Source organism: Leucopleurus acutus (assembly GCF_964270905.1).
Source record: "Leucopleurus acutus genome assembly, chromosome: 19".
NCBI lineage: Eukaryota > Metazoa > Chordata > Mammalia > Artiodactyla > Delphinidae > Leucopleurus > Leucopleurus acutus.
In genome coordinates this window covers 36,652,836-36,679,583 of record NC_139161.1, presented here as the reverse complement: position 1 = coordinate 36,679,583, position 26,748 = coordinate 36,652,836, and the positions used below count along the sequence as shown (strand labels likewise).

The 26,748-nt window shown below is 37.3% G+C and overlaps 1 protein-coding gene across 1 annotated transcript in view; it reads right to left on the bottom strand.

The window, feature by feature from the left end:
• CA10 (carbonic anhydrase 10) overlaps positions 1-26,748 on the bottom strand; it is a gene marked incomplete at both ends in the record, with an annotated part of 646,129 nt that overhangs the window by 387,408 nt on the left and 231,973 nt on the right. The window contains one exon of the mRNA XM_082860516.1: positions 2,654-2,796. Within this exon, the coding sequence (XP_082716642.1) occupies positions 2,654-2,796 (143 nt within the window). The remainder of the gene's footprint in view (positions 1-2,653; positions 2,797-26,748) is intronic.

Below are 26,748 nucleotides of genomic sequence, written 5' to 3'. Positions count from 1 at the left end.
ATATGTTTTGATTCTCATCTATTATTACCCTTTGTATTCTTGTGTTCACATTGAATTTCAGCTCTACCTCATGCTAAAACAAACAAACAAACAAAACCTGTAATTCATCATCTGAGATCTATGCCAAGTCAAATATGTTCAAACAAACACAGTAACACAGTGAGGTACTGCAGCAGAGCTGCTTTGTGTGTTTGTAAATAAGGTACATTTAACAATGAGCAGGAAGAATGCTCATAGATACAAATGTGACATAAAACACATAATGACTGGGATGCATTTAACATGTTGATACCCAGCTGATCTCAGACTTCAAAATGTGGCAGCTTGCCCAAATTCTACAAAACCTCTCAATCTTTTAGAGAGGTTTTTAAACCTTTTAAGTTGGCTACACATTTCTTCAAGGAAAAACTAAATTCAGAGCCCGTGATTTGAATCCTTACTTCTAAAATAAATCTCCAATTCATTAAACACCATCTTTTAATAGTTTGCAAACATGATTTAGCTATTGTCTATCAAGTTTAGGCATTACATTACCAGTTAGTTTATCCAACTACCATCTATATTTTATATTTTCCACCTTTCACAAATGCAAAGGAAATAATCAAATGGTTCTCAGCTCTTCAAACAGCTGACAACACAAAGCATGCCAGATATAAATATTTACACCATCAAAAGTAAATGTTTCCAAAATTCCAAACTCCAAAGCATTTGAAAATTGATTTGGATCAGGTATACTTTACTAAATTGAAAATATACTTTTAAATCACATAACAACAAAAAAACACCAAAAGATAACATAACTTATGAATGATTTTTAACTCCAGCTATCTCTCATTCTCTTCTTTCCCAATAAATTTTAGAGAGAAGCTTTCCTGAATTAGTTTTTTTTATTTCTTTCACATCAAGATCTTCCTCTAAGATGGTATGATGGAAAATGAAACTTGTATATTCACTGTTTGTGTTAGCTTGCTACCTTTTCCATCCCACTCCCTATGTGCTTTTTACCTAATAATGCTTTAAATCCTTGTCATACTCTTACGAAAAAATCCAGTTCCTTAACATGGCCTCAGGATCTTGCCTCTGCCTTCTTCTTCCATCCTTATCTCCTCATCAACCCCTCATAGGTCTCTGTGCTTCAGCCTTGCTGGCCATCTTTCAGGTAATTTCTGGAATTCAGGTACCACCCTTCCTTCTGCTTTGTGTGTGTTTACTTTTTTTCATTTCTCAGTTTGCCTAGAATACAGTTATGTCCTCCATCACACTCTCCAAGAAAGAAAGAGTGATTGCATACTCAAAATTGCAATTTGCCCTTTTTATATACTGGTCAGTGAACCTATACATGCTCATGACTTGATTTGAATGATTCAACTTTTTAAAGAGAGGTATATGTAGAAGCCAAGTCAAGTTCCTTTTAGGGTTTGTAAAATAAAACTGTAATTGGAACAATAATTAAGGTAGGTTAGTTTTCTATACGATCAGAACAATAAATGTCATGAACTTATATAGGACCTTTTTACAAAGGTGCTTCCTAAGTCATATTTAAAACAGCACACAAACACTACTTAGCTAAATAGTCTCAATCACATGCAAGATCCTTTAAAACTTGCCTTGTGACCTAAGTCAAAGTCACTAACAAAATCTTGATAGGTCATTCGATTTTTCAGTGCATGTGTGAAAATTATGTGATAAGAAAAAAATACAACATATATGAAGGTGAAAAGATTACTTACAAACTTGTGGTAATTAAGGTGAACAGACTGCATAAGGGGAGTAGAAAGCAGAGCCCAAGGAGCCCAACCCCTGGAGAATCAGCCACCAGCAGTAGTGAAATTTATCCAAATTTTAACCCCAGTTTCTTGCACACAAATGATTTTCCATTCCTCTTGAGTTCACAACAGCTAAATCACTTTCAAACACAATTTTCTGTGTGTGTTTTTTCCACCTTCAACAATCTATTCAACAGTAAGGGTAGCTAAATATAGATAAACCAGAAAAAACAAAAAAAAACAAAAATGCTAGATTCCAGTGATGAGGAAACCCCATGGACATTATGCTCTTCCACAAATTAAGGAGGAGCTCATCATGGGGGAAGGAGAGGGAAGAAGGGATGTTGATGTGAGAATCGAGAAGCATAGTTCAGCATTTCTGTGCAGGAGCTATGATTCTTAGCCAGCAAGCCAAGTAAAATTAATTATTTACTTTCTTATAAATCATCTAATGTGATTTTTGTTTGTTTTTCCTTCCAGGATGATAAATTTCTGAGTTTACTTTTGTTAATTTATTTTTCACTTTGTTGAGGTTAAAAGAAGCCCCAGTAAAGAGGTTTCTGAGAGGAAGAATTTTCCCAGCATGATGTGCAGGGGAGGCAATGCTGTTTTCTGACTTTCTTTCATGAGCTACCAAGGGATAGGACTTCAGGCAACATCCAGGGAATACAAAGAAGTAATCAGAAGCATGAGGGTTTGACTAGGTAGAGAGAAAAAGCACGATTTACACATAATTATATTTGCTGGCAATAGGCCTGAGGTCTGTGATGTTACTCCTGGGTAGAAAGACAAACTCATCACAGAGATCAAGGACTGGAAGGCTGGCTTTCAGAATCAGCATCTCTCCCTGTCCTCAACTTCACGATGGAAGCAACATGGCTGCTTACCTTCCTGCCCCCAGTGTTGATGCGAAGGGGCGTCAGAAAGGGGTCGAAGATCATGTGACTAGTCTCTATATTGACTGGTGACTGCCGTTTCCCCACAGAGCAAAGATTCCAAGCTGAGTTCACCAATCCCCAGAAAGAAGGAACTAGAAACAGAAAGAAATTTTAGAATCAGGCTGGGGAAACAATGTAAAAAGAGCTATGGCACAAAAGTCATAAAATCAAAGAGAGCCATCCAATGTTTCCCACACATAGAGATCCTTGGGTGTCATTATGGCAGTTTCCTGGTCTGAATCTTGGTCAATTTCTCTAACTCTTAGCTTCATGATGTCTTAAGATCAGATTTTGTTATTTTTGACCCATTGATTCTGTGGCCTCTTTGATGGGTATAGATAGCTAGCATTAATGACTTAATAAGAAGGTGGCATAGTCTAGCCACATCATCTTTTCATATTGAGGTACACTAAATATATAGCAACTCCTGAGTTGATGCTCTGCTTTTCTGTTTGGCAGGAATGATATGGGAATCAACCTTGTTCTAGATAGAAAGTTTTATAAGCTTTTCAAAGAAGTAGCATTCAACATATATAAGGTATTTATTCTGCTGAGGGAGTGAATTATTTTATGACCCCCTATCAATGCCAGACAGGAGCTTGGCAAGTTGACTTAATGTACCATCAGCTGAAGAATGTGTTCATTAATAAGCAGAAAAAGATGGCATTGAGTGCAGAGTGCAAATATCCAAAGGGAAATCATCCACTCATTTTCAGTGTCACATTAAGGAATCTATTAAAATAAATTTCTGGACAATTTCCAGTCCTATTTTCTTCTGTTTGAAAAAGTTAGCAGAGAAGTGGGGTAGCCAACCTACTAATTTTACATCAGTGAAGATCAGCGACTATATCTTCAACATTTTCCTGCCCCCTCAGTATCTTTATTGAGGCTTTAGATCCATGTGTCCTTTATATGCCTCTGAGATTGTATGATCATCATTCAATCATCCATGCACAGCATCTATCAGCAGTCCAGTGAGCTCCTATTGCATGTCCAGCACTGGGTTATGCTGAATTTTGAAGAAGGCAGATGCATGTAAGAACAATTACCACACTGGGGGTGGGGTACAGTATGAGGTTAAGTCAAGTGTATATGAAACTCTAGATGAGGGGCACCAAAGCCTGCAGCAGTGGAAGTGGAAACAGGGAGCGATTCCTACAGAAGATGAACCTAACAATAAAGTCACAACCCTCTCAAATGTACGTGTCCTCTCAGGAACTCAAATTTAATACAACCTTTAATTTACAGCAGCCATTATTCCTTCCCACGTCATGGATGGAGAAAACTGAAGCAAGAGAGGTGTATGGCAAATACCTGCCAAAGATACTATGAAAGAGAGAAGTTTGGGGCTGGATGGTATGTCTAGTCCCATCTAAATTCAAAATTCTATAACCCTTTTAATTGTTATAGGAAATTATTGGGCAGAAGTGATAAAAACAAGTTCCTTAGAGTCTTAGAAGAATATTTCAACACCAAAATAAGGTGGGCTTCATTGTGAAATATGGCAAATAACTTAATTTGGTTTAACCCCTTGGCAATAAGCCTCTGGTAGATCCACCCCCTTTAATTAAAAAGTTTGAATTGACTTTCCAGCTATAACAGATTTTCAAAATGGCAGCAATGGCCAGGGTTACAGAGAGAGAAAGAGAAGGAGGAGGAGGGGAAGGGGAAGTAGATAGAAGAATATGTACATGTGTTTCCTTGGCACTTTCATTTCCCATCATTATTTAAGCTATTTTATCTCTGCAAGTCACTTTATCTTTAGAAGGTACCATGACCTAGCAAAATTACAATATTTAAGGAAGCTCTTGCATTAAAAATGTATTTAAAAAACATAAACTTCTATCATCTATAAAATGCTCTTTTAAAATCACTGACTTAATTTTAGACTTATTCTTCAATCATTTCAAGTTTATTATAAAAATAAATCCTCCATCAGTGCATGTTCTTACCTGTGATTTTCAGTGATGCACATAAACATGGCAGATGTGAGGATGCCAGGGATACAGTCATGGCACTGCCACAAATTAGCTGTGTGCCCTTAGATAGCCATTTATTTCTTGGGCCTTGGTTGGTCTCTATGGCCTCTGTTGTAGGCTGAATAATGGCCCCCTCCAAAGATGTCCACATCCTAACCCCAGAACCTGTGAATGTGTTACCTTACATTGTAAAAGGTACTGGACAGAAATTACTAAATTAAGGATCTTGAGATGAGTAGATTATCCTGGATTATCTGGGCCCAACATAATTACAAGGGTCTTTTTTATGAGAGAGGTGTAGAAGGATCACAGAAAAAAATTAAGGATGGAAAGAGAGGTCAGAGAGGACAGAAGATGCTGGCTTTGAAGATGGAGGAAGGGAACATGAGCTAAAGAATGCAGGTGGCCTCTACAACCTGGAATAGGCAAAGCAACAGATTCTTCCCCTAGAGCCTCCAAAAGGAACACCAGCCTACTGACACTGATCTTAACCCCATGAGACTCATTTCAGACTTCTCACCTCCAGAACTCTAAGATAATAAATTTGTGTTGTTTTAAGTCACTAAGTTGTTATTATTTGTCACAGCCACAATAGGAAACTAATACAGCCCCTTTTATCTTTAAAATCCTGTGAGACAAAAACCTCTTTGACAATCAGGCCATCTATGATGTCCTGGGGGACCTTCCCTGGAAGGCAGAGTCATAATAAACATAGTAAGAGATGATACATATTGTATTTCATATACTCCCATGAAAATTATTAACAAAAATAATCAAATCCTATAAATGGATTGCCAGACTGCTATTATATGGCAACATGGGTGGGCAGATGCTTCTGTGCTTTACAAATAAACTTCACACCCCAAAAGTACCCCCATAAAAACACAAACAGCAAAAATGTTATGTGAACGTCTGATTTGCTTTTATTGGGCATGGCATTCTTTATGACAAATAGTTTCAGGGTTTTACATACCCACTTCACTATCGAGGCCTGTGTGTCTGGTTCTAACCACTTGCTTAGACAATTGAGGAATAACTGAGAAACACTCTTCCTTGCTAATCTGCGACCCTCATTAGCTCCACTCCTGAAGAGGTATCAAAGTTTATTCATCACTGGATTGCTCATTTTAAATCAGCCATAAATTAATAGTCTTTCAGAAATAGAAGCCACCTTAGTGGTCATCTAATCTAAATGAATAAACAAAATTAAGGCCATAAAGGCAGATAAAGTCCTCAACCCAAGACCACACACCCAGGGAGAGGCAGGGAAGGACAGAGTAAGGACTGGTACCCAGGTCTCAAGACTCACAGTGCTCTAAATCCCTTCAACCCCAGCAGGCTTCATACATGAGCAGGTAATTAGAGTCAGAGTTTCAGAGTTAAATTGTTGTTATGGCCATGGAAGACTTTTGCTACCATTTCTCTTTTGGTAAATCAAGAGTAACATTAATGCTTAGTCTCCAGTTAAAATAAATTTCAAGTGCAAAGGTTTAAATCAAACTGCTTTAAATATCAATCATCCCAAATAAAGTTAGGATTTTTAAAAAGCCATTCAACTATAGCTGGGTAGAAACAAGGCTTCAATTCAGGCAAGATAAGATGTGTTTGTATCTCATCTGCAGAGCCTCAAGGAGAGCTAATGGGGATGACTGCTCATGAAGAGCTGAACTAGGCAAGGTTCTAGTCCAGATGAAAGAAGTCAATGCTCTTAGAATCATTGTTATGTGTTGGGACAATAATTAAGGTGTCTAGTCCACGGGCCTTAGGTGCTGAAAGGGACCAAGAATAGGTCTACAAATGTCATGTAATCTAGGTTCTAGGGAAATGCTATAGGAGGAAGGCTGTGGAAACAGAAGCATGGAGTTCCCATACTTATTAGAGCATGGGAGTGAGCCAGTAGACTTTACCTTCAGAGCAAGGCTGGACAAATGAACTAAGGTTTCAAGATTTAGAGTAAGAAACTCTCCCTCTGGATTTGTGCAGAACTCTGTTATCCCCACAATTCTAATATGTAACTATGCTCCATATTTTTGATCCTTCAGGTTTATAAACTCCCCATGTCACCCCTGGGAACAGAAGTGACTTTGTAGAACGCTATGGCACTGCTTCTATTTCCAAATTTAGAGAATCATTGCTGAATTATTTTTTTCTTCATTCCCATGGTTGTCCCAATAAATCAAATTTTTAAATTTTCTGTCATTTTTTTTAAAGCATCAGTTATTATGGTTTACTAGCTAATGCGGTGTCTTTTTCTAGCTTGACTGATACAACTTACTGTTGAGAAAAAATGTGAAAAAGTAAACTTGAGTGAGAATTACTCTAATTAGTAAACAACTGGTCTGAAATGTTTGAATGGCACCATCTCTAGAATCCTTTTCACACAATCTTTTAATTTACATGTAACCTAAAATAGACACCTGACTTGGATATTTTTGCAAATTAATTTTCACAGAGACTAAACAATGTAACTTAACTGCTGCATCACAGCTATGTGTCATCTTGCCAAAACATTTCCCTGTGGCAATGCTGTCATTGTGACTATAAACTACAAAACCCAATGGTTTCTTGGCTCTGGGTCCAGTGAGCTATGAAAATGCTCAGTGACTGATTTCAGCTACATAAAACATAAGCCTTGGAAAATTCAAAACCTATCTATCGGTTGCTTATTCAAAATCAGTGAAACAAAAAGCTCAAGTTTAGCTTATTAACACATGGTAACCCTCAGACAAAACCAAAAAAGCTCCTACTAAAATAAGAAATAGTTTGAGAGAGCAATGAACTAGAGGGATCAAGTTTGATACTGAGTTAAAATTTGTCTCGATGACATTTGTATCCTATAGAAAATGCTCCAAAGTCAGTCTGAGCTTTTAGACATCCTCCTTGTTCATTTGTCCTGAATTGTCATTTGTCGTCTCAGCAGAATTTGCAGAGACCATGCTGTTATGGCAAGGAGTTTGACACTTGGAATTAATTCATGCAATTTATTGACTTGCTAAATCCTATGGAAACAATACAAACTCAAAAAGTGTTTATTGACAGCCTATTATGTGCCAGACATTAGGCTTGACACTGTGAATTCATGCAGCAAATATTTACTGAGGACCTACTCTATGTGCCAGGCACTGCCATCAGTTCTGGGTAGTCAGTAATGAATAAAACAGATATGGTTCCTGCTCTCATAGATCTTGCAGTCTAGTAGGGGATATGGGGGATAATGTTTATCTCCAAGTTTATATACGCATATCTATGTAATTAGAACTATTTGCAAGTACGCTGTAGAAACAATTAAAACAGTAATGAACTATAGAATATAGTATGGATTGGTGAGATAACCTAGGTAGAATGGCCAGGAATAATTCCTCTGGAGGTGACATCTAACAAACCCTGGAAGGACTGAGAGGAGTTGCTTCTGAAGAGTGGCAGGGGAGAGGGTGTCCAAAGAAGAGGAGAGGAGCAGGTCTTGGCAGAGAAGAGCCTGATGTGTTTAAGGAGTGGAGAGGAAGAAAGTTAACCTGAACTAGATGAGCCAGATGAGAAGAAAAGTGAGATGAAATGAGGTTGGCCAGGTAGACCAGGGACAGGAACTTGCATTTTACTCTAATGTATTAGAAAGCAACTGAGAATTTGGGGCAAGGGAGTACCATGGTCTGATTTATGAATTAAAAGCCTTGGTTGGAATACAGCCAAAAGTGAGCTTGCTTACCCTTGGAGTAGTTTGAGTAGGAAAAGAATTGGTTTCTAAGCAACAGTTGGGTTTTTATGAGAATTTAATCCTATTGCTTTGGGTTTGTTTAAATTCTATCTCAAAGGCACAACTAATTGAATGTTTTAAAAACTATTCTCTTCAACACACGTTCCAATAAAATAGCATTTTCCTATGATGCAACTAGTGCATTACAAGTAATCATTTGAAGCAAGGAATATTTTCATGAAGAGATTCAGCTAAGGCAATCTTTTCTAGCTTTCAAGCAATAAACTAAGTTCCCAACTTTTGGGCCAAAGGAAAGCAATTGCAAGTTGGGAAAATGAATACTGGCATAAAACATATTTTCAGTGAATTCAATCCTTACAAATAAAGGCTTCTGCTTCAATATAACCATCTCTACTGTAGGGTTATAAAGCATATGAATACATTTAAAATAAGAACTCATATCTTTTCCTTGTTCTTTTCCTCACCAGAGCTGATTTACTGTCATTTTCCCTATTCTCAACTCTAATAAATCTCCACTTTGAGCCATTATTAATGAGCATGTTTGAAATACTCACTGCTGCAGGATTTTTGGCCCCTTTCTGATTTCAAATTTATATCATAAGGGGAGCTGGCTTTGAATAACTCCTTTGCTGCAATTCCTCTTCCATTGTTGGGACTCTGATTCATATTACATGGAGGGCTTCTAACTAGAGCTGCCCATTCTCTCACTTGGGAATCTCTAAAAGGTTGGAAATATCCTACTTAATACATAATCATTAATTTGTGCATTCACCTAAAAAATTAATGGAATATCTCCTATGAGCCAGATTTTTAAAAATGCTCCCACTCTAATGAAGACCTCTAATTGTGGGAAGACAGGCAAGCTAACAAATCATGCTATAATAAAACATGAGTTATAATTAAGGTGTGTGAATATTAAAGTCTAAATGGAGACAGGGGAGTAAATTGACCCTGACCCTTTCCTCAAGTGATGGCATCAGCCTTCCTAGCAGAGGAGACGTTTGAATTCATCCTGAAAGTATGAATAGAAACTACAAGCCATACAAATCTTATAACTAGTTAAAAGACTAAAATTTTTCTAGAAACTGAGACAAATTATTGCTGGAATTTGAATAACTTTTATGCAGGGAGATTTTAAGCCACTGGATCTTCTGACTTCCTCAACTTGGAGAGTTTGTATTACATAGGAGAAAGACCATGAGCTACCATATCCTTACCATGCAACCTTGAGCAGGGGGTTAAACTTCTATAGCCTTAGTTTCTCCATCTGTAAAATGAAGATGATACTTCACAGAGTTGTTGGGAAGATAAGTGAGAATATGCTTATAAAAGGTCTAGCATAGTGTCATTTCTATAACAAATATTCAATGAATGTTGGAGAAGGATTACCATGAGGGGATGTTGGGGAATGGTGTGGCCACCAGCTCTGTGATCCCACCACCATAACATTCCAGAGATGAAAAGGGTAAAGTTTCCAGGCAGGAGTGTGGAAGAGGGGAAGGTTTCAGAGGCCCACACATCCCAACCTGAATTCAGAGCAGGGAGCAGTCTAGGTCATAGGATTGGTCTCTCAATTTCATACTTTTAATGAACCATGTGAAATTATTTCTTGGATCTATAGCTCTCAACGTCTGGATGAATGGAGAGAGTTAGCAGTGATATGGGTCACCCAGCATGGTTTTATCTACAAAGAAAATAATTTTAATTTAGCTTTTGGAAGTTGGTGGATTATTTGTTTGTATAGCAGCTCCATCCTCCTGTTTGGGATTGGTTCTAATATGCTAACTGGCTTGCATCCCTGCAAGCACATCAACAGAGGGTGAAGTGAAAGGAAGGAAGGGGGAGTTTTCATTTGCTGATCAGTCACCATAGTCTCTGTGCTAGGAACTTGACATATCTTATCTTGCTTAATCCTCCCCACAATTCTGTGAGATAATATTAACTGTTACTTTGTAGATGAGAAAAATAAGACTTAAAGAGGTTATATGACTTTCCAAGGTCACTTGGCCAGTAAGTAGAGGGACTAGAATTTGAAATCAGTTCTTTTCTCTAAAACAAAGAAATAACAAGACAAAGGAAGCAAAGTAATGCATGTGTAGTAACATATGAAACAATACACAGGCATATAAAGCAAGAGGTAATCATCTCACCCTCTTTCCTTCCAATGACAGCCCTGAGGTAATTGGTGTGAACACTTTATTAGGCATCATTCAACATCTTTCACTATGCTCATACAAACATATTCAAGTACCTATACACAGAGAGAAGTTCTATTTATAAAAATAAGTTTTGTTTCAAGTAACAATATACCATGAATGCCCTCTATGTCAGTCCTTCGTAGAGCTACTCATTCATGTGAAAGGCTACAGAGCTGCTGTAGTTTGAATGCACCTAACTTTTCTAAACCATTTCCTAAATGAAAGACATTAAGATTGTTTCCATCTTATTTTACCATGAAAATCAATGTTGCAGTAAATAGCCTCAAACATATACTTTTCATACTAGTAGTATTGTTTAGTCAAGGTATGTACATGCTTTATTTTAATAGATGCTGCCAGGTTACTTTAAAAGATACTGGCAGTGTCTATAAATATTTATGTTCCTAACAGCTATGTGTGGTATGTCCACTTCCCCATAATCTCCATAGCACTGAATGTTATTTATTTATTTGTTTGTTTATTTACTTATGGCAATCTAATAGGAAAGATGGGATTTCACTGATTTAATTTGCATTTCTTAACTACTGCCATGGTTGAGTATCTTCTCATATGCTCATTAGCTATTTGTATTTCTCTTCTGATCTTATTCTTCATGTATTTTTCTCTGGGTTATTTGTGTTTTTCAAATGAGTTTTACCTATCATTTGAATTCTAGAAATATTAGCCCTCTGTCACATGCTATAAACATTTTCTCCTAGCCTATTATCTAGCTTTTAAGCTCATTTTTTGGTATTTGGTTATCTAGGGATTTTAAAATTTTATATGGTTGGATTTATCGATCTTTTTGTGCACAAGCTTTCTCTGTTTTCTCTATTATTTAATATTGCATATCCAACTAGAGTGTTTGTAAGTATTTTCCTAAATATTAAAAAAATATTTTTACTGTTATAGTTTTTACAATTTTATTTTTAAAATCTATCAGAGATTAATTTGTATATACTTAGACCACAATCTGGGGTCCAAGGTTTTCCCAGATATAAACTGAATAATGCCATTATTATTTATTAAACAAACCATCTTTTGTGACCAATTGAGTGTTACTTTTATCACATATTAAGTTTCCATATACATTAGATTTGCTTCCAGTCTTCCTGGATTATTCAACCTATATTTATATTCCTGTGTCAGTGCCATATTGTTTTGAGTATAGTTACAATTTAAGGTCATTTATAAGATCAGGCTTCCTGATCAAAAAGCCTGCTCTCTTTCCCTGCTACCTCTAAAGGACTATACATGCTCCAGGGAAACTTGCTAGGATTAGTGACCCTAGGAATTTAACTGTGTTAAATTCTGAAAAATTCACCAACACGTTATTAGACAACAATTCCCTACAAATTCAAACATCTGGTGAAACACTTTTAAAATCCTGCAAAACATGTGGATATCTTGAAATACAGTGTCCCTTATCCATATCTGTTTGAGTATGTAAACATCTCCCTCTCTTTTTCTCCCTCTAATTCTCACTCTCTCTATATGTGTGCACAAAATTACTATTATACAAATTTCAAAAGTAGGCAAATGATGAAAGCCCTCTTGCCCAGATGTATGTGGAGATCAGTCGCCTTTTACAACTTCTCAGTGTTCACATTTGGGTAATCCTACAGAAATCTCCAGCCGTTCCAGTCTGTCTTGGTTTTGGCAGGTATTTAAGGCATTTTCTTTACCATTTGCAAAAATAAGGGCTCAGTTATCTTCATATTACATCAGGAAAAATAATCTTTGTGCTATCCCTGAGTCTTGGGGTCCAAACACGATAAAATTGGTCACTAAACAGGGAACAAAAAAACACATATTATCTGTTGGTCTTTTCCCAATTCTGTACTGGGATGGATTGTCCAATAAGCCTGCATGTATTTTCTGTTGAGATGCTAGATTTAGCTTTCTTTGACATAGTGACTTCTACCAACACATTTAACTTCTCTTCTTAATTTTCCTATTTGACTTTGGCATCAACATGCTTCCTATTAGCAGGCAATAAAACATGCAGGCATCTCACTAACTGTAGCTCTCTATCATCCCCAAAATCTTGTTAAAGATCAAATCTGGGTGAATTCTTTGCTTTCAAATGATTTTTGTCCAACCAAGGTACCACTAGCCTAATCCAGTTCCCAATGCCATGTACTTTAGTTTTTGTAACAATTCCTTAAATTCCCCAACTCCAGGGTAAGTTCCACATTACAAATGATATGAGAGCTGAGCAGACACAGAAGAACCATGACTGGAAAATAGGCTACATCTCTGGTTCACAACAGAATTTAGTGCACAGCAAGGGTCAGGATTAGATTACTCAAGATCTGTGTTGTCTTGTATCCCTAGAGCTCTGATTCAATGCCATCATTACACCCTCAGTTCCCATTCCAATCCTTGGCACACTCAACAACTCAACAACTACTAATCAAATGTGTAGATAATTAAATGGATGGATGGATGGAAGAAACTGAACTATGCTGTCTGCTTTGCGTCTTATTTTCTCCCCGGTGCTTGTCATATTACAGTTCTTCAATACAGTTTGTGGAATGAATGGATGCACATCATTCTGTTTCATTTCCAAACCCTCAAAAATACAGTGTGCTCATTCCTACTTCTGGGCTCTTTTCCCCTGTGCTTCACTGAGGTATAATTGACAAATAAAAATTGTATACATTTAGGTTGTACAACATGATTTTTTTAAGGTGTACAATGTGATGGTTTGATATACATATACATTGTAAAATGATTACCACAACCATAGCTACCTTTTCTTTTTGAGGTGAGGACCCTTAAGACCCACTTTCTTAGCAAATTTAAAGTGTACAATACAGAATTGTTAACTATAATCACCATGCTGTACATTAGATCCCAGAATCTATTCACCTTATAAGTGTATGTGTGTGCTCTTTGACTTACATGTTCCCTCTCTTCAGATCCTGGCAACCACTGTTCTACTCCCTAGTTCTATGAGTTTGAATTTTTAGATTCCACATTTATCTTCTTTTCTCTCTTGACCTTCCCCTATCAAATCCTATACATCCTACAATTCCTAATTTAAATCCCAATCCCTCCATAAATCATCCTTTACTGGTTAAGTCATCACTCTGGATTTCTAGAGAAGCTGGTTAGATGCCACATAATTTCATATTTAATTACACATGGTTATATTGTTCAATGTTTTGTGAATTCATTAATATCATTTTCTAAGTAGAAGTAAGCACCTCAAGATCAGAAACTTGAACATAGCACAACACCTGATTACAGGGCCTAGACCTATAAAAGATAATTCATGAAGTGATTGTTCAAGGTGAAATCTCTCTAAGGAAATTTTAAAAATAATTTTTATTAGAGTATAGTTGATTTACAATGTTGTTTTAATTCAGGTGTACAGGAAAGTGAATCAGTTATACATATATGCATATCCACTCTTTTTTAGATTCTTTTCTCATATAGGTCATTACAGAGTATTGACTAGAGGTCCTTATTAGTTATCTATTTTATACGGGTATGGTTTAGGGTACAGGTTAGGGTACAACAACGTTTTAGGGTTAGCGTACGTGTTAGGGTAAGGGTTAGTGTTAGTGTATGGGCTGGATTAGGGTACAGGTTAGGGTAAGACATCGGGTAAGGGTTAGGGTTAGGGTTAGGGAACGGGTACGGTTTTGGGTACAGGTTAGGGTACGACAATGGTTTAAGGTTAGCGTACGTGTTAGGGTATGGGTTAGTGTTAGTGTACGGGTTAGGATTAGGGTATGGGTTAGGGTAAGGCATCGGGTAAGGGTTAGCGTTAGGGTTAGGGTTAGGGAACGGATATGGTTTAGGGTACAGGTTAGGGTACGACAACGGTTTAGGTTTAGCGTACATGTTAGGATAAGGGTTAGTGTTAGTGTACGGGTTAGGGTTAGGGTACGGGTTAGGGTAAGGCATCGGGTAAGGGTTAGGGTTGGGGTAGGGTCAGGGTTAGGGTTAGGGAACGGGTAGAGTTTCGGGTACAGGTTAGGGTACGACAACGGTTTAGGGTTAGTGTACGTGTTAGGGTATGGAAATCCCAATCTCCCAGTTTATCTCTCTCTCACTTTCCCTCCTTTTAACCATAAGTTTGTTTTCTACATCTGTGACTCTATTTCTCTTTCATAAATAAGTTAACTTGCACCATTTTTTTTTAGATTCTACATATAAGTGGTATCATATGATGTTTGTCTTTCTATGTCTGACTTACTTCACTCAGTATGACAATCTCTACATCTATCCATGTTGCTGCAAATGACATTATTTCATTCTTTTTTATGGCTGAATAATATTCCACTGTATATATGTACCACACCTTCTTTATCCATTCCTCTGGCAATGGACATTAAGGTTGCTTCCATGTTTTGGTTATTTTAAAAAGTGCTGCAATGAACATTGAGGTGCATTTATCTTTCCAACTATGGTTTTCTCTGGATATATACCCAGGAGTGGGATTGCTGGATATGCTAGTTCTATATTTAGTTTTTTAAGGAGCCTCCATACTGCTCTCCATAATGGTTGTACCAACTTACATTCCCACCAATGGTATAGGAAGGTTCCCTTTTCTCTGCACCCTCTCCAGCATTGTTTGTAGATTTTTTGATAATGGCCATTCTGACAAGTGTGAGGTGATAGCTCATTGTAGTTTTGATTTGCATTTCTCTAATAATTAGTGATATTGAGCATCTTTTCATGTGCCTCTTGGCCATTTCAATATCTTCTTTGGAGAAATGTCTATTTAGGTCTTCTGTCCATTTTTTGATTGGGTTTGTGTTTTGATCTAGAGCTGCATGAGTTGTTTGTACATTTAGGAGATTAATCCCTTGTTGGTCGTTTCATTAGCAAATATTTTCTCCCATTCTGTGGGTTGTCTTTTCATTTTGTCTAAATGTTCCTTTGTTGTGCATAGTTTTTAAGTTTAATTAAGTCCCTTTTTAATTTTTGTTTTTATTTCCATTACTCAAGGAGGTGGATCAAAACAGATATGGCTGCAATTTATGTCAGAGAGTGCTCTACATATGTTTTCCTCTAACAGTTTTATAGTATCTGGCCTTATATTTAGGTCTTTAATCCATTTTGAGTTTATTTTTGTGTATGGTGTTATGGAATGTTCTAATTCTATCTTTTACATGTAGCTGTCAGTTTTCCCAGTACCATTTGTTGAAGAGACTATTTTTTCTCCATTGTATAGTCTTGCCTCCTTTGTCGTAGTTTAATTGACCATAGTGCATGGGTTTACCTCTGGACTTCCTATCCTGTTCCATTGATCTGTATTTCTGGTTTTGTGTCAGTGCCAAACTGTTTTGATGACTCTAGCTTTGTAGTATAGTCTGAAGTCAAGGAGCCTGATTCCTCCAAGTTTGTTTTTCTTTCTCAGGATGCTTTGGCTATTCAGGGTCTTTTGTGTTTCCATATAAATTTTAAGATTTTTTTTGTCTATTTCAGTGATAAATGCCACTGGTAATTTGATAGGGATAGCATTGTATCTGTAAATTGCTTTGGGTAGTATATTCATTTTGACAATGTTGATTCTTCCAATCTAAGAACACGGTATATTTATCCATCTGTTTGTATTATCTTTGAGGTCTTTCATCAGTATCTTATAGTTTTCTGCATACAGATCTTTTGCCTCCTTAGATAGGTTTATACTTAAGTATTTTATTCTTTTTGATGCAATGTTAAAATGGATTGTTTTTAATTTATCTTTCTGCTCTTTTGTTTTTAGTGTATAGGAATACAAGAGATCTGTGTGTATTAATTTTGTATCCTGCAACTTTACCAGATTCATTGATGAGCTCTAGTAGTTTTCTGAGAGCATCTTTAGGATTTTCTATGTATAGTATCATGTCATCTGCAAACAGTGAAAGTTTTACTTCTTCTTTTCCAATTTGAATTACTTTTATTTATTTTTCTTCTCTGATGGCTGTGGCTAGAACTTCCAAAACATTGTTGAATAAAAGTGGCAAGAGTGGACATACTTGTCTTGTTCCTGATCTTAAAGGAAATGCTTTCAGCTTTTCACCATTGAAAATGATTTTTGCTGTGGGTTTGTGGTATATGGTCTTTATTATGTTGAGGTAGGTTCCCTCCATGCCCAATTCCTTGAGAGTTTTTATCATAATGGGTGTTATATTTTGTCAAAACCTTTTTCTGCAACTATTGATGATCATATGTTTTTTTTTGTTTTTTTTTTTGTTTTTTTTTTTTACGGTACACGGGCCTCTCACTGTTGTGGCCTCTCCCGTTGCAGAGCACAGGCTCCGGATGCACAGGCTCAGCGGCCATGGCTCACGGACCCAGCCGCTCTGCGGCATGTGGGATCTTCCCGGACCGGGGCATGAACCCGTGTCCCCTGCCTCGGCAGGCGGACTCTCAACCACTGCGCCACCAGGGAAGCCCGATCATATGGTTTTTATTCTTCAGTTTTTTTAATGTGGTGTATCCCATAGATTGATTTACATATACTGAAGAATCCTTGCATCCCTGGGTTAAATCCCACTGGATCATGGTGTATTAACCTTTTAAAGTGTTGTTGGGTTTGGTTTGCTAGTATTTTGTTAAGGATTTTTGTGTCTATGTTCATCAGTGATATTGGCCTATAATTTTCTTGTTTTGTGGTACCTTTGTCTGGTTTTGGTATCAGGGTGATGGTGGCCTCATAGAATGAGTTTGGGAGTGTTCCTTCCTCTGCAGTTTTTTGGAAGAGTTTCAGAAGGAAAGGTGCTTAACTCTTCTCTAAATGTTTAACACAATTCACCTGTGAAGCCATCTGGTCCTGGACTTCTGTTTGTTGGAAGTTTTTAAATCACACTTTCAAGTTCAGTACTTGTGATTGGTCTGTTTATATTTTCTATTTCTTCCTGGTTCAGTCTTGGAAGGTTGTACCTTTCTAAGAATTTGTCCATTTCTTCTTTGTTGTTCATTTTATTGGCATAGAGTTGCTTGTAGTAGTCTTTTATGATCCTCTGTATTTCTGTAGTGTCAGTTGTAACTTCTCCTTTTTCATTTCTAATAATAAAATTAGAAATCAATAAATATTTGAGCCTTTTCCCATTTTTTCCTGATGAGTCTAGCTAAATGTTTATCCATTTTGTTTATCTTCTCCAAGAACCACCTTTTAGTTTCCTTGACCTTTGCTATTGTTTTCTTCATCCCTATTTCATTTATTTCTGCTCTGATCTTTATGATTTCTTTCCTCTTACTATCTTTGGGTTTTGTTTGTTCTTCTTTCCCTAGTTGCTTTAGATGTAAGATTAGGTTGTTTACTTGAGATTTTTCTACTAAGGGAATTTTAAAGAAAAGTATTTGTGTTTGAAAAGACACCAGCAATGAAGTGGATTTACTAATATTTTGATTCTTCTCACCAGCTGGTTCCCTAACATATGCCCAGCCTTATGAAGCCCTTTGCAGTCCCACTAACATGTCTTGCCTACAGTGGTTCCACTGCCTAGAATGCCCTTCCCAATAGCTCATGCAGAGAGCACTTTCTCATCTTTCAAGATGAAGGTCAAAGAGCCCTCTCTAGGAAGATTTTCCTATCTGTTACTCCCTCCACTCTCCAGTCTTTTGATGGATCTCATGCCGATATTTGTGCAACTAGGGAACTCTTTTATTCTAATACATCTTGTTGCAATTTTATACATGTATGTCTTCCTAATAAATGGACATTTTTTGAAAACAGACTTCTGTCTCTAAATCACCATTGTTATGCACAGTGCCCAGTATATAATAAATTCACAGGCAATGTTGTTTGAATTTTAAAAAAGGATAAAAAGTAGTGAAGACTTGATATACACTGGTGGAAGAACAGACAAAAGGTGAGGAGTAGGGAGGACTACATTTTACTGAGCATCTACTTTGTGACAGTCCCAGTATCAGGCATTTACTCAGGATGTGTATTTAATGTCTGATCACTCTCCCCAAATGAAGTGGGAAGATAAGTCCAAACCTATGGATACGGTCTTAACTATCTAGGTTGTGGAGTATGAATACCAGACACAATTAGGGTTTGATGGTATTCTTATCAATGCAAAAATCCAAATTTGGGTTACCAAAAGGAATAAAGAAAAAAGAATGGTTCAAGATGAAAAATCAAAGGAAGAAAGTAGATAAGTGAGGAGACTTGCAGTAGGCAGTAAGAAGAGGAATAAATGAATTTCATGAGTCAGGCAGTGAGGAGACAGAGAAGCATTTTATTCATTTCTATGTCCATGGGCATGGTATGCTCTGAACTTTCAAAAGTATAGCCTGGGGCAGAAATTCGATCCATTTCTTATACCAATCATGGAAGGTAGATTGAAGGCTGCATCAAATGATCATATTGGAAAAAGAAGTAAAGTGGTACCACCACAGGAGACCATGACATTGGTCAATATGGCTTTAGAACATAAAATAATGCCTACCCATGCTGGTACTTATGTTTCCAACTTTAAAGACATTTCTCATTTTCACAGAGCATTGTACAAAGATTCAATTATAATGAATGTAAAAGTGCTTTGAAAACTGTTACACATTCCTAATTTCTTAACTATTCATGTTTAAATTGCAACATGCTTACAATGACCAGTATTTTCTTGTTCAGTAGGGTCTCTGCATTTCAGTATAATTTTTCTCTCCTGGCAGTACAACTCAGGTTCACGTACTAAATACAAGGAATAGATCTTTGTTGTAATGCTTGCTCAAACAGATAGCATGAAGGCTGGCCTTTTCCTTTATCATCATTTAAGGCAAAGTGCGGTGCTTAATAAACCATGCTCCAACTTATGGCTTCTCCAGGAGATCCATGGCAACACAGCAAAAGAAATTCATGATGATCTGAGTGAAGCATTCTTTGAGACTGATCCAGCTTAGAAGGCTCTCTCAAATCAATGGCTTGAGACATTAAAGTCCGAAATCTTTTGGGAATAATGAGAATATGAATTTTCCTCATTATTGTTGGCAGCTCCCTGGTCTTAGTGGAGAAGAACTCAAAGTGCCCAGAGGAAACACCAGTTCATAGTGACAGGAGATTAAAATAGCATTTGAGTTTTAAAGGCTCAGATGCCTAGGAAAGTTAGCAAGGACTTTCAGAAATATAATCAGAAATATACAGTCATAAATATAATTAGCAGTGAATAGATCCTTAAAAGTTTTCTCTGTAAGCAGCCTGAGTCTCAACTCCAGTTCTGGCCATCACTTCCTGCTTTTGTCTATGCATTGGGAAATCAAGAAAAATCAGCAAAGGCCTCACTTTTGCAACACTTTAAGGCTTATAAAGCATTGTCTCAAAACACACGGTTCCACTACTTTCGATATAGTAGTACAGAAGTTCATTAACAATCTGGCAGTTTAACAAAAAAACACTGTGCAAAGTCTGGGTCATCAAACAGAAGAATGTACACCCCCTTCTCTCAGAAGGATGCAACTCTTTACATTTCTTTGATCTCCTGGAAAGCAAGAAGTAAAACCCAAGTCTAGAATTAATCAGAGGTGATGGATTACTGATAGCTATGAACATATACCAATGGAGCCTTAGTGTAATGATGAAGTGTTAATTTCAGGGACTAGCAAGAATCTATGAGCATAGGAGGCACTCAGTTAATATTGGTTCAGTGAGGAAATAAGGGACTAGCTTAATGTTTGAAAAGAAAGGAATCAGGGAAAGTTGGTTAAAGGGTCAAAGGTCTTTATAGGATGCTATAAATGAAGAGTTGGCCTAATGGTTTATTATTAAGCACTACCTCAATTCTAGGCCCTGTTCCAGTTTAATCCTCACAACAGACTCATCATGTGAATTATCCCAATTTAACAGGTGAGGAAACTGAGGCTCAGGGAAGTTAAGTTTCACAGCCAGTAATAAGTCAGGCCTGGATTCAAAGCCAGGCAACCTGCACCCCTTAAATTCCATGTGATCTCACTCACCTTGATTCTTGATCTTTAAGTAAACACACCAATCAAATGCTGTCAAAAGAGCTGATTAGGGACCTCATACCAAATAAATCTGTGTGGGATTCAGGGATCTGCATTATTAACAAGCAGCCCAGGTGCTTCCAATGCAGGTTGCTCATAGACCATAAAAATTGGAAAAAGAGAAAAACAGCTGATAAAATTAACATATATTGGGAGAAAGTAGGTCTCACAAATTTACAGCAAGGTGACCTGAATAATGATAGATCAAAGGAGAAAAGCATATCAACCAAAGGGTTGATAAGAAAGAATAAAACAAAGAAACAAACATCCACATTTTGCTTCCTGCCCTGTCACATGAGAGAGGCACAGAAAGGTGTTTCTTGGTGGGAGTAGCAATATTTCACCAGAACTCACTATAGCCCTCAATGTTATCCACCTTCTTTTGTTCTAATTCCTTGACCACCAAGCAAACCTCAGATAAACATTCCTAAATGTTCTAATCTCAAAACAGAAAAATATTGTTTTTGATGGTAGACAGAAATAGTTCAGCTATTGGGGCAGGGGTTGGGAGTGGGTTTCCCAATTTCCTCATTATAAAGTAGATTACCATGACAAATTATTCATCATCCTGTGCTATTTTCATAAGAATCAGAAAGCCCCAAGGGCCAGATGATCTGTGGACATACCAAGAATATTCTGTTTCTTGATTTGAGAATCTGTGTATCAGACCCTAGGCCATGAGGGTTTGACCAACATGTGGCCTCTGACAGGCACTGCCAGCAACCAGGCCACACCTCCCACCTTACCAGAAAAGAGTCCACACTTATCATTACTTTAGAAACCATAAACTGTATTTAAAAACCAAGAATAATTTGTGACTAAAGATGTTCACCTGAACATAATTTATAACAATGAAGCACTGAAAACAATCTAAATATGCAACAATAGTAGGGAAAAGTTTTAGTAAATAAGGTGCGTTCACATAAAGAATATTTATGCAGTCATTAAGATAAATTTTTATATAGAATATTGTTTCAAATATATAAAGCAATGTGCAATGGAGGGGGAAAATAACCAAAATGTGGATAGAAGTTATCCCTGGATAATGCAATTATACGCAAATATTAATATATATGCAACTATATTCATATGCTCCAAGCTTTCCACAATGAGCAGGTAGTACTTACAAAAAAACAAAAAAAAATTAAAGACTGCTTATTTGGGCCAAATTTTAATCCCCCCAAGAATTTTATTCTTATGAACTGAGATTAATTGTCTTATAACATATGTTTTCAGCATGGGAACGATAAAGAAAGACTGTCTGCCTCCTTGCATCCACTTTCCAAATTTCTTGGCTGATGATCTGGACATACCCAGGAATAAAATGCAGGTGATAAGCCTTCCCCTTGTAAGAAAGGAGAGAAACAGTCATCCTTAGCAATTGCCAAACAGGAGACATGAGAAGCCTCAATATATGGAGCAAGAATCCTTTCCTTTCATCCCTGCCCTTAGACATGAGAAGTTAATAGGGATTTAGTTAATTGGCTGATTTTTATCCTAATTGGGTAACAAATCTATTCCAATTTCAAGAAAAACCGAAGAGGAGAAAGTAACAACAGGAGGCTTCAGCTGCTAATGGATGTTTAAAAGAGACTGCATTTTATGTTTCAGGAGGTCTGAGGTCCTTAGACTCAGAGCATTAGCTTCCCAGAAAGTGGGGACTCCATCAAGGAAGGGGTAAGTGATCCTGATGGACACCCCAGGCCTTCCTGCCTCCTTGAAGAAAAACTGAAACTTATGGCACACATTCGATTTTGTTCTAGTACTGATTTCAGCTTAAGCAAATGCAGACTCAATTCTTGACTGGGAATAGAAGATTCAGCAAAGCTGAGGCCTGGTACCATGTGAGTACCAGGGCCTTCTGAAAGATGCAAGTTAAGCTCATCGCAACTGAATTTGCTTTCTTCTCCCACACCAATTAGGTCTACCATTTAACGTAAGGATTAGCATCTCATTTCCTGGACTGTCATCCAAGTCGCAGAATTAAATCGCTTTGTGGTGCTAACCTTCTGCAAAATTTTGAGGTAGGCTAAACTGGTTTTCCATATATTTTCACCTGTCTTTTAAGCCTCATTCTGCCCTGTTCCCTTACCAGGTAGTCTATTTCCCTTCCTCACTTCCTTTCAGACTACCTCTCCTGCTCCCAGTAACAAGTGTTATTTATAGCCTGAACTATAACTCAGCATTTATGATCAGAAACATGCAAACACACTCTTAGGAGGGGTGGCAGAATGCTTGAAAATGGTGCTATATCAGAAATTCAGGTCAGATAAGAACTGTATCCAAACTATCCTAAAATTATGGCAGGAAAAGTAAAAATAATAAAAACAGACAAAGTAGAAAAGAATAAGGAAAGAAAGGCATATGGTAAGAAGAGGTAACATACCATCAACACCGACCTCAAAACCAACTGACAAAGGTTTCAAGGCTCAGGCCATCCATCATTACAACAAATGAAAGGACTCCAAGGACAGCAGACTGAAGAATCCAGAACTTATAAAAAATGAAGAATGAAGTATCTTCTATGTTTTTCCCTTTCCATTGCTTCTGTACATCTTTTTAACCTCCTAAAAATCTAAAATAACCATCCACTGAGAAGTCTCACAATATTCAGTTTCTCCCTGATTCCCTTTCCCTGCATTCATCTAACTGTTTTATTGCCTCTGGTACACTGGGGCCTTGTTAATGTAGCTTTCAAGACACTCCACTCTCAGGAAGCAGCCTCTTTTTGGGGCTTATCTCTCACTGCTCTTCTTCATGCATCTTGGCCTCCAGCTGAACAAGAACTCTGTCATTACCTGTGTGTCCTGGGGCTTTCCTCTTTCATCATACCGTGCTCTTTTCCTACTCATTAAAATCATACTCATTCTCCAAGGCTGGACTCAAGTATATCTTCCTTTGGGAATTTCCCAATGCCTCTTTCTGCCTCAGGAAGTGGTACTCTCTTCTTTCTCTGAAATTCTGTTGTATCCAATGTCTCTCCTATACCACTTCTTATAATATCTCATAATAGTGGCAGAAAGCATGTTTTTATGTCCTAATGTTCCTCGTAACTTATACTGTGATAATGGAATATCAACTGATCGATGAATGAATGAGGAATCCTGACCACAAATGCTGAGTAAATGCTACACCACACTGATGGATCTTTCTTTTTTTCTTGCTTACTCCCTTTTGCTCTCTATGCACACATATATATACTCATGCATTTCTGCTAGTGAGAATAGTTTAGATATCTTAATCGATAAGTAAAAGACTGATAAGAAGGTAAAACAATAAAAGAAACCCATAATGATTAGTGCTTCCGTTCTCTCAAATAGAACAGATCTTTATCTACTTAGCCTTTAGAATATAATTATTTATGAATTTCTTTATATTGAATCCACCTTGTTCCACAGAGGGCTTTGGGCACTTTTTACAATGCAAAATCTTGACTTTAGGGTGCATCTTCACATGTCAAAAAATAAGTCGAAGACTTTGTGTAGACTTTTTGAGCCACCTTTTTCTGTGAGGCCGTGAATGACTGGAAGAAGCAGCCCAGATTTCTGCAGAGTGGTAAATGGGAGGACCTCATTAAACCTAATGGAGGTTCACCTGCCTAAGGTTTGTAAACAGAGCACATGTTATCATTGGTGTAGACATGACCTTGTGGGTCTCTTTGCAAACTATATTAGTGCTGTGCAAATATTCCCACTAAGTTGTAAAGGCACATTATATGCAGGGAAATTATTCTCCCAGCAAAGAGACAGATGTTTAACCTCACTTAATATGACACCATAGTCTGAATCCTTAACATTAGACAGGGGTCCTTTTTCAAGCTAGGGTAAAATTGTATGTGCATATTTTAACAATACTCTGTAGCATAAAGTCATTACCTCTTTCTAACTAAAAACTTTCTGCGCTTTCTTTCAAGCCCCCCTTGGCAATGTCACTTGCAGAGGCCATGGTGCACCTAGCAGAAATTGGTAATCATGAGATGATGCAGAAAGTGTCTGTGATGACATTTTTCAGCCTCTCTAAGAACTTTTAAACATTTTGGTTGCAAATTCCTGCAAAATAACATAGCATGACTTACTTTTAATTGTATAAGAGTCTGTCCCCAGAAGAATATGAAACATGTCTTTTCCAAAGATACTAGGAAGGCTTAAGAAATTCAAGGAAAATGGTAGGTGGGGTTTAGAGCAAACACACACATCTAGAACTATTCTTGGGGGCTTTGGCACACAAGAAACATATCCATCAGTCTGCTAGTGGTGATCAGGGATAACTGTCCTTCAGAACTTCAAACAGAAGGGGCCCAGGAAACTGAGCTAGGCCTGAATTTAGGCACAATGGAACTTCTTTTAATGTAGGGATGGAGCAACAATCCCGATAATGCTGGAACTTAACATGAGACACCCACCCGTGTGAGGTTCTTGCAGTTTCCAGCCTACCTTTCTATACTCTGCCTGTGGTGCTCCTGCTGGGCATCAATAGACTCATTTGTGATTTACCAGCTCACTTCTGTAGATACTGCTTATAGGGGGATTTAAAGGGAAATGTGAAGGACCCACTCCTTCTGGTTTGCATCCTGTTCCTTTCAGCATTACTTCAGGAGTGGGGCGTCACTCTGGCAGCAGCAGTTGATTCCACTTTGCAGGTCTCCCTCCCACACTTCTAGAGGCAGCTTCATCACACCCCCTTTGAGATACCAATACCAACCAGCTGGCAGCACTCCCCAGAGGTCTGGGGTCCCAGTTGGCAGGAATCTCTTATGAGCTCCAAAGCCCTCAACAGCAAGCCTTACTCTGAGGCCCCAGTTTGGTGGCCTCCTCTGCTAGGCTTCTAAATTCTCATCCCATCTTTCTCTCTGTTCTCCCAGTCCTGGCCACTAGCTTATTTCTGTTATTATGACTCCTGTGAAACACAAGGGTTCCTTTTTCCCTTTCCAACTCTCTGATTAAACAATTATTTTATGTTAAATTATCTTTGTTGAAATGATTATGTGGTTTGTATTTTCTTAACTGGACCCTAATTGATATTTATTACTTATAATGGAGTTACACAGACTTTTACTATATTGTTGATATTATATTTACATTCTGGATGGTGTATTCATGTGCTAAAACCATACGGGTAATCAATATAACCATCCTGAAAGATGTCCATGATACACTGAAGTGATAAAAGCAAATGCTTTTATAATTGGCAGGCATTTGCTATATAATGAGAGAAAAACAAAGGAAATAATTTAAAAGGATACTGTCATCTCTAAGAGAATACTTTATTATTCCTGTTAAAATGACTCTCAAAATAACTTTAACATATGTAAACAGGACAGTATGACATATATTTTTTTGCCCATATTTAGATGAAATTGCAATGACTATAAAACAATTAAGGTGCAATTTTTGGATATTTTTGCCACAATTTGAAACCCTAAACGTTTATACAATATGTGTGATTTAAAGGCATACATGCTTCTAAAATTTAACTTTTTAGATAATACAGCTAAAACTAACCCACATTAAAGTCCATAGCTGAGAAGAATTAGCAAAAGTCTTAATTATAGTCTCATTTACACTTCTATTTTCAAACCCATTCATGAATTAATTTTAACTCTGTGCCTCTGCCTTCAATCAAGCTGTGAGTACCTGTCAGAAAATGACAGTATTTGAATATTTGCACTTATGTTTAAAATTTCTACATCTTGATTTCTTTGTCAAAATTTCAACTTAGAGCTGTGTGGGTGAGGCTCTAAGGCAGAGGCAATAAGGTTGTCTCTGAATGTGGTCAAGATTCCACATCCAGAGAATGTTCATTTAGTGTGTAAGCCAAAATAGATCTTCTTATTAAGATAGTTGACCTTCAACACATGATAAAGCAGGAGGAGCACATGAGGTAGGGAAGCCAAGTGCTGAACAGGAACTTTAGGAGACCTGAGTTCAAGGCCATGTCCTTTAGTGTAACATTGGGCTAATGTTAATCTGTGAAAATGGGCATCGGACTACTAGAGCATTGTTGCCCCTTGAAGCTTTTACACGAGCCATTATAATAATGTTTATTTACCTGCAACATCTTAAAGCAACTCAGTCTAAGGCAGTGGTTGCCAAAATTTTGGGTAGTGTGGCCCTATCAGTGAAAAAATCAACTTCAGTATGCAATCCCATTATAAATATTTATTCATAGATTAGATCGATATGCTATTATATTAATTATTACATGTAT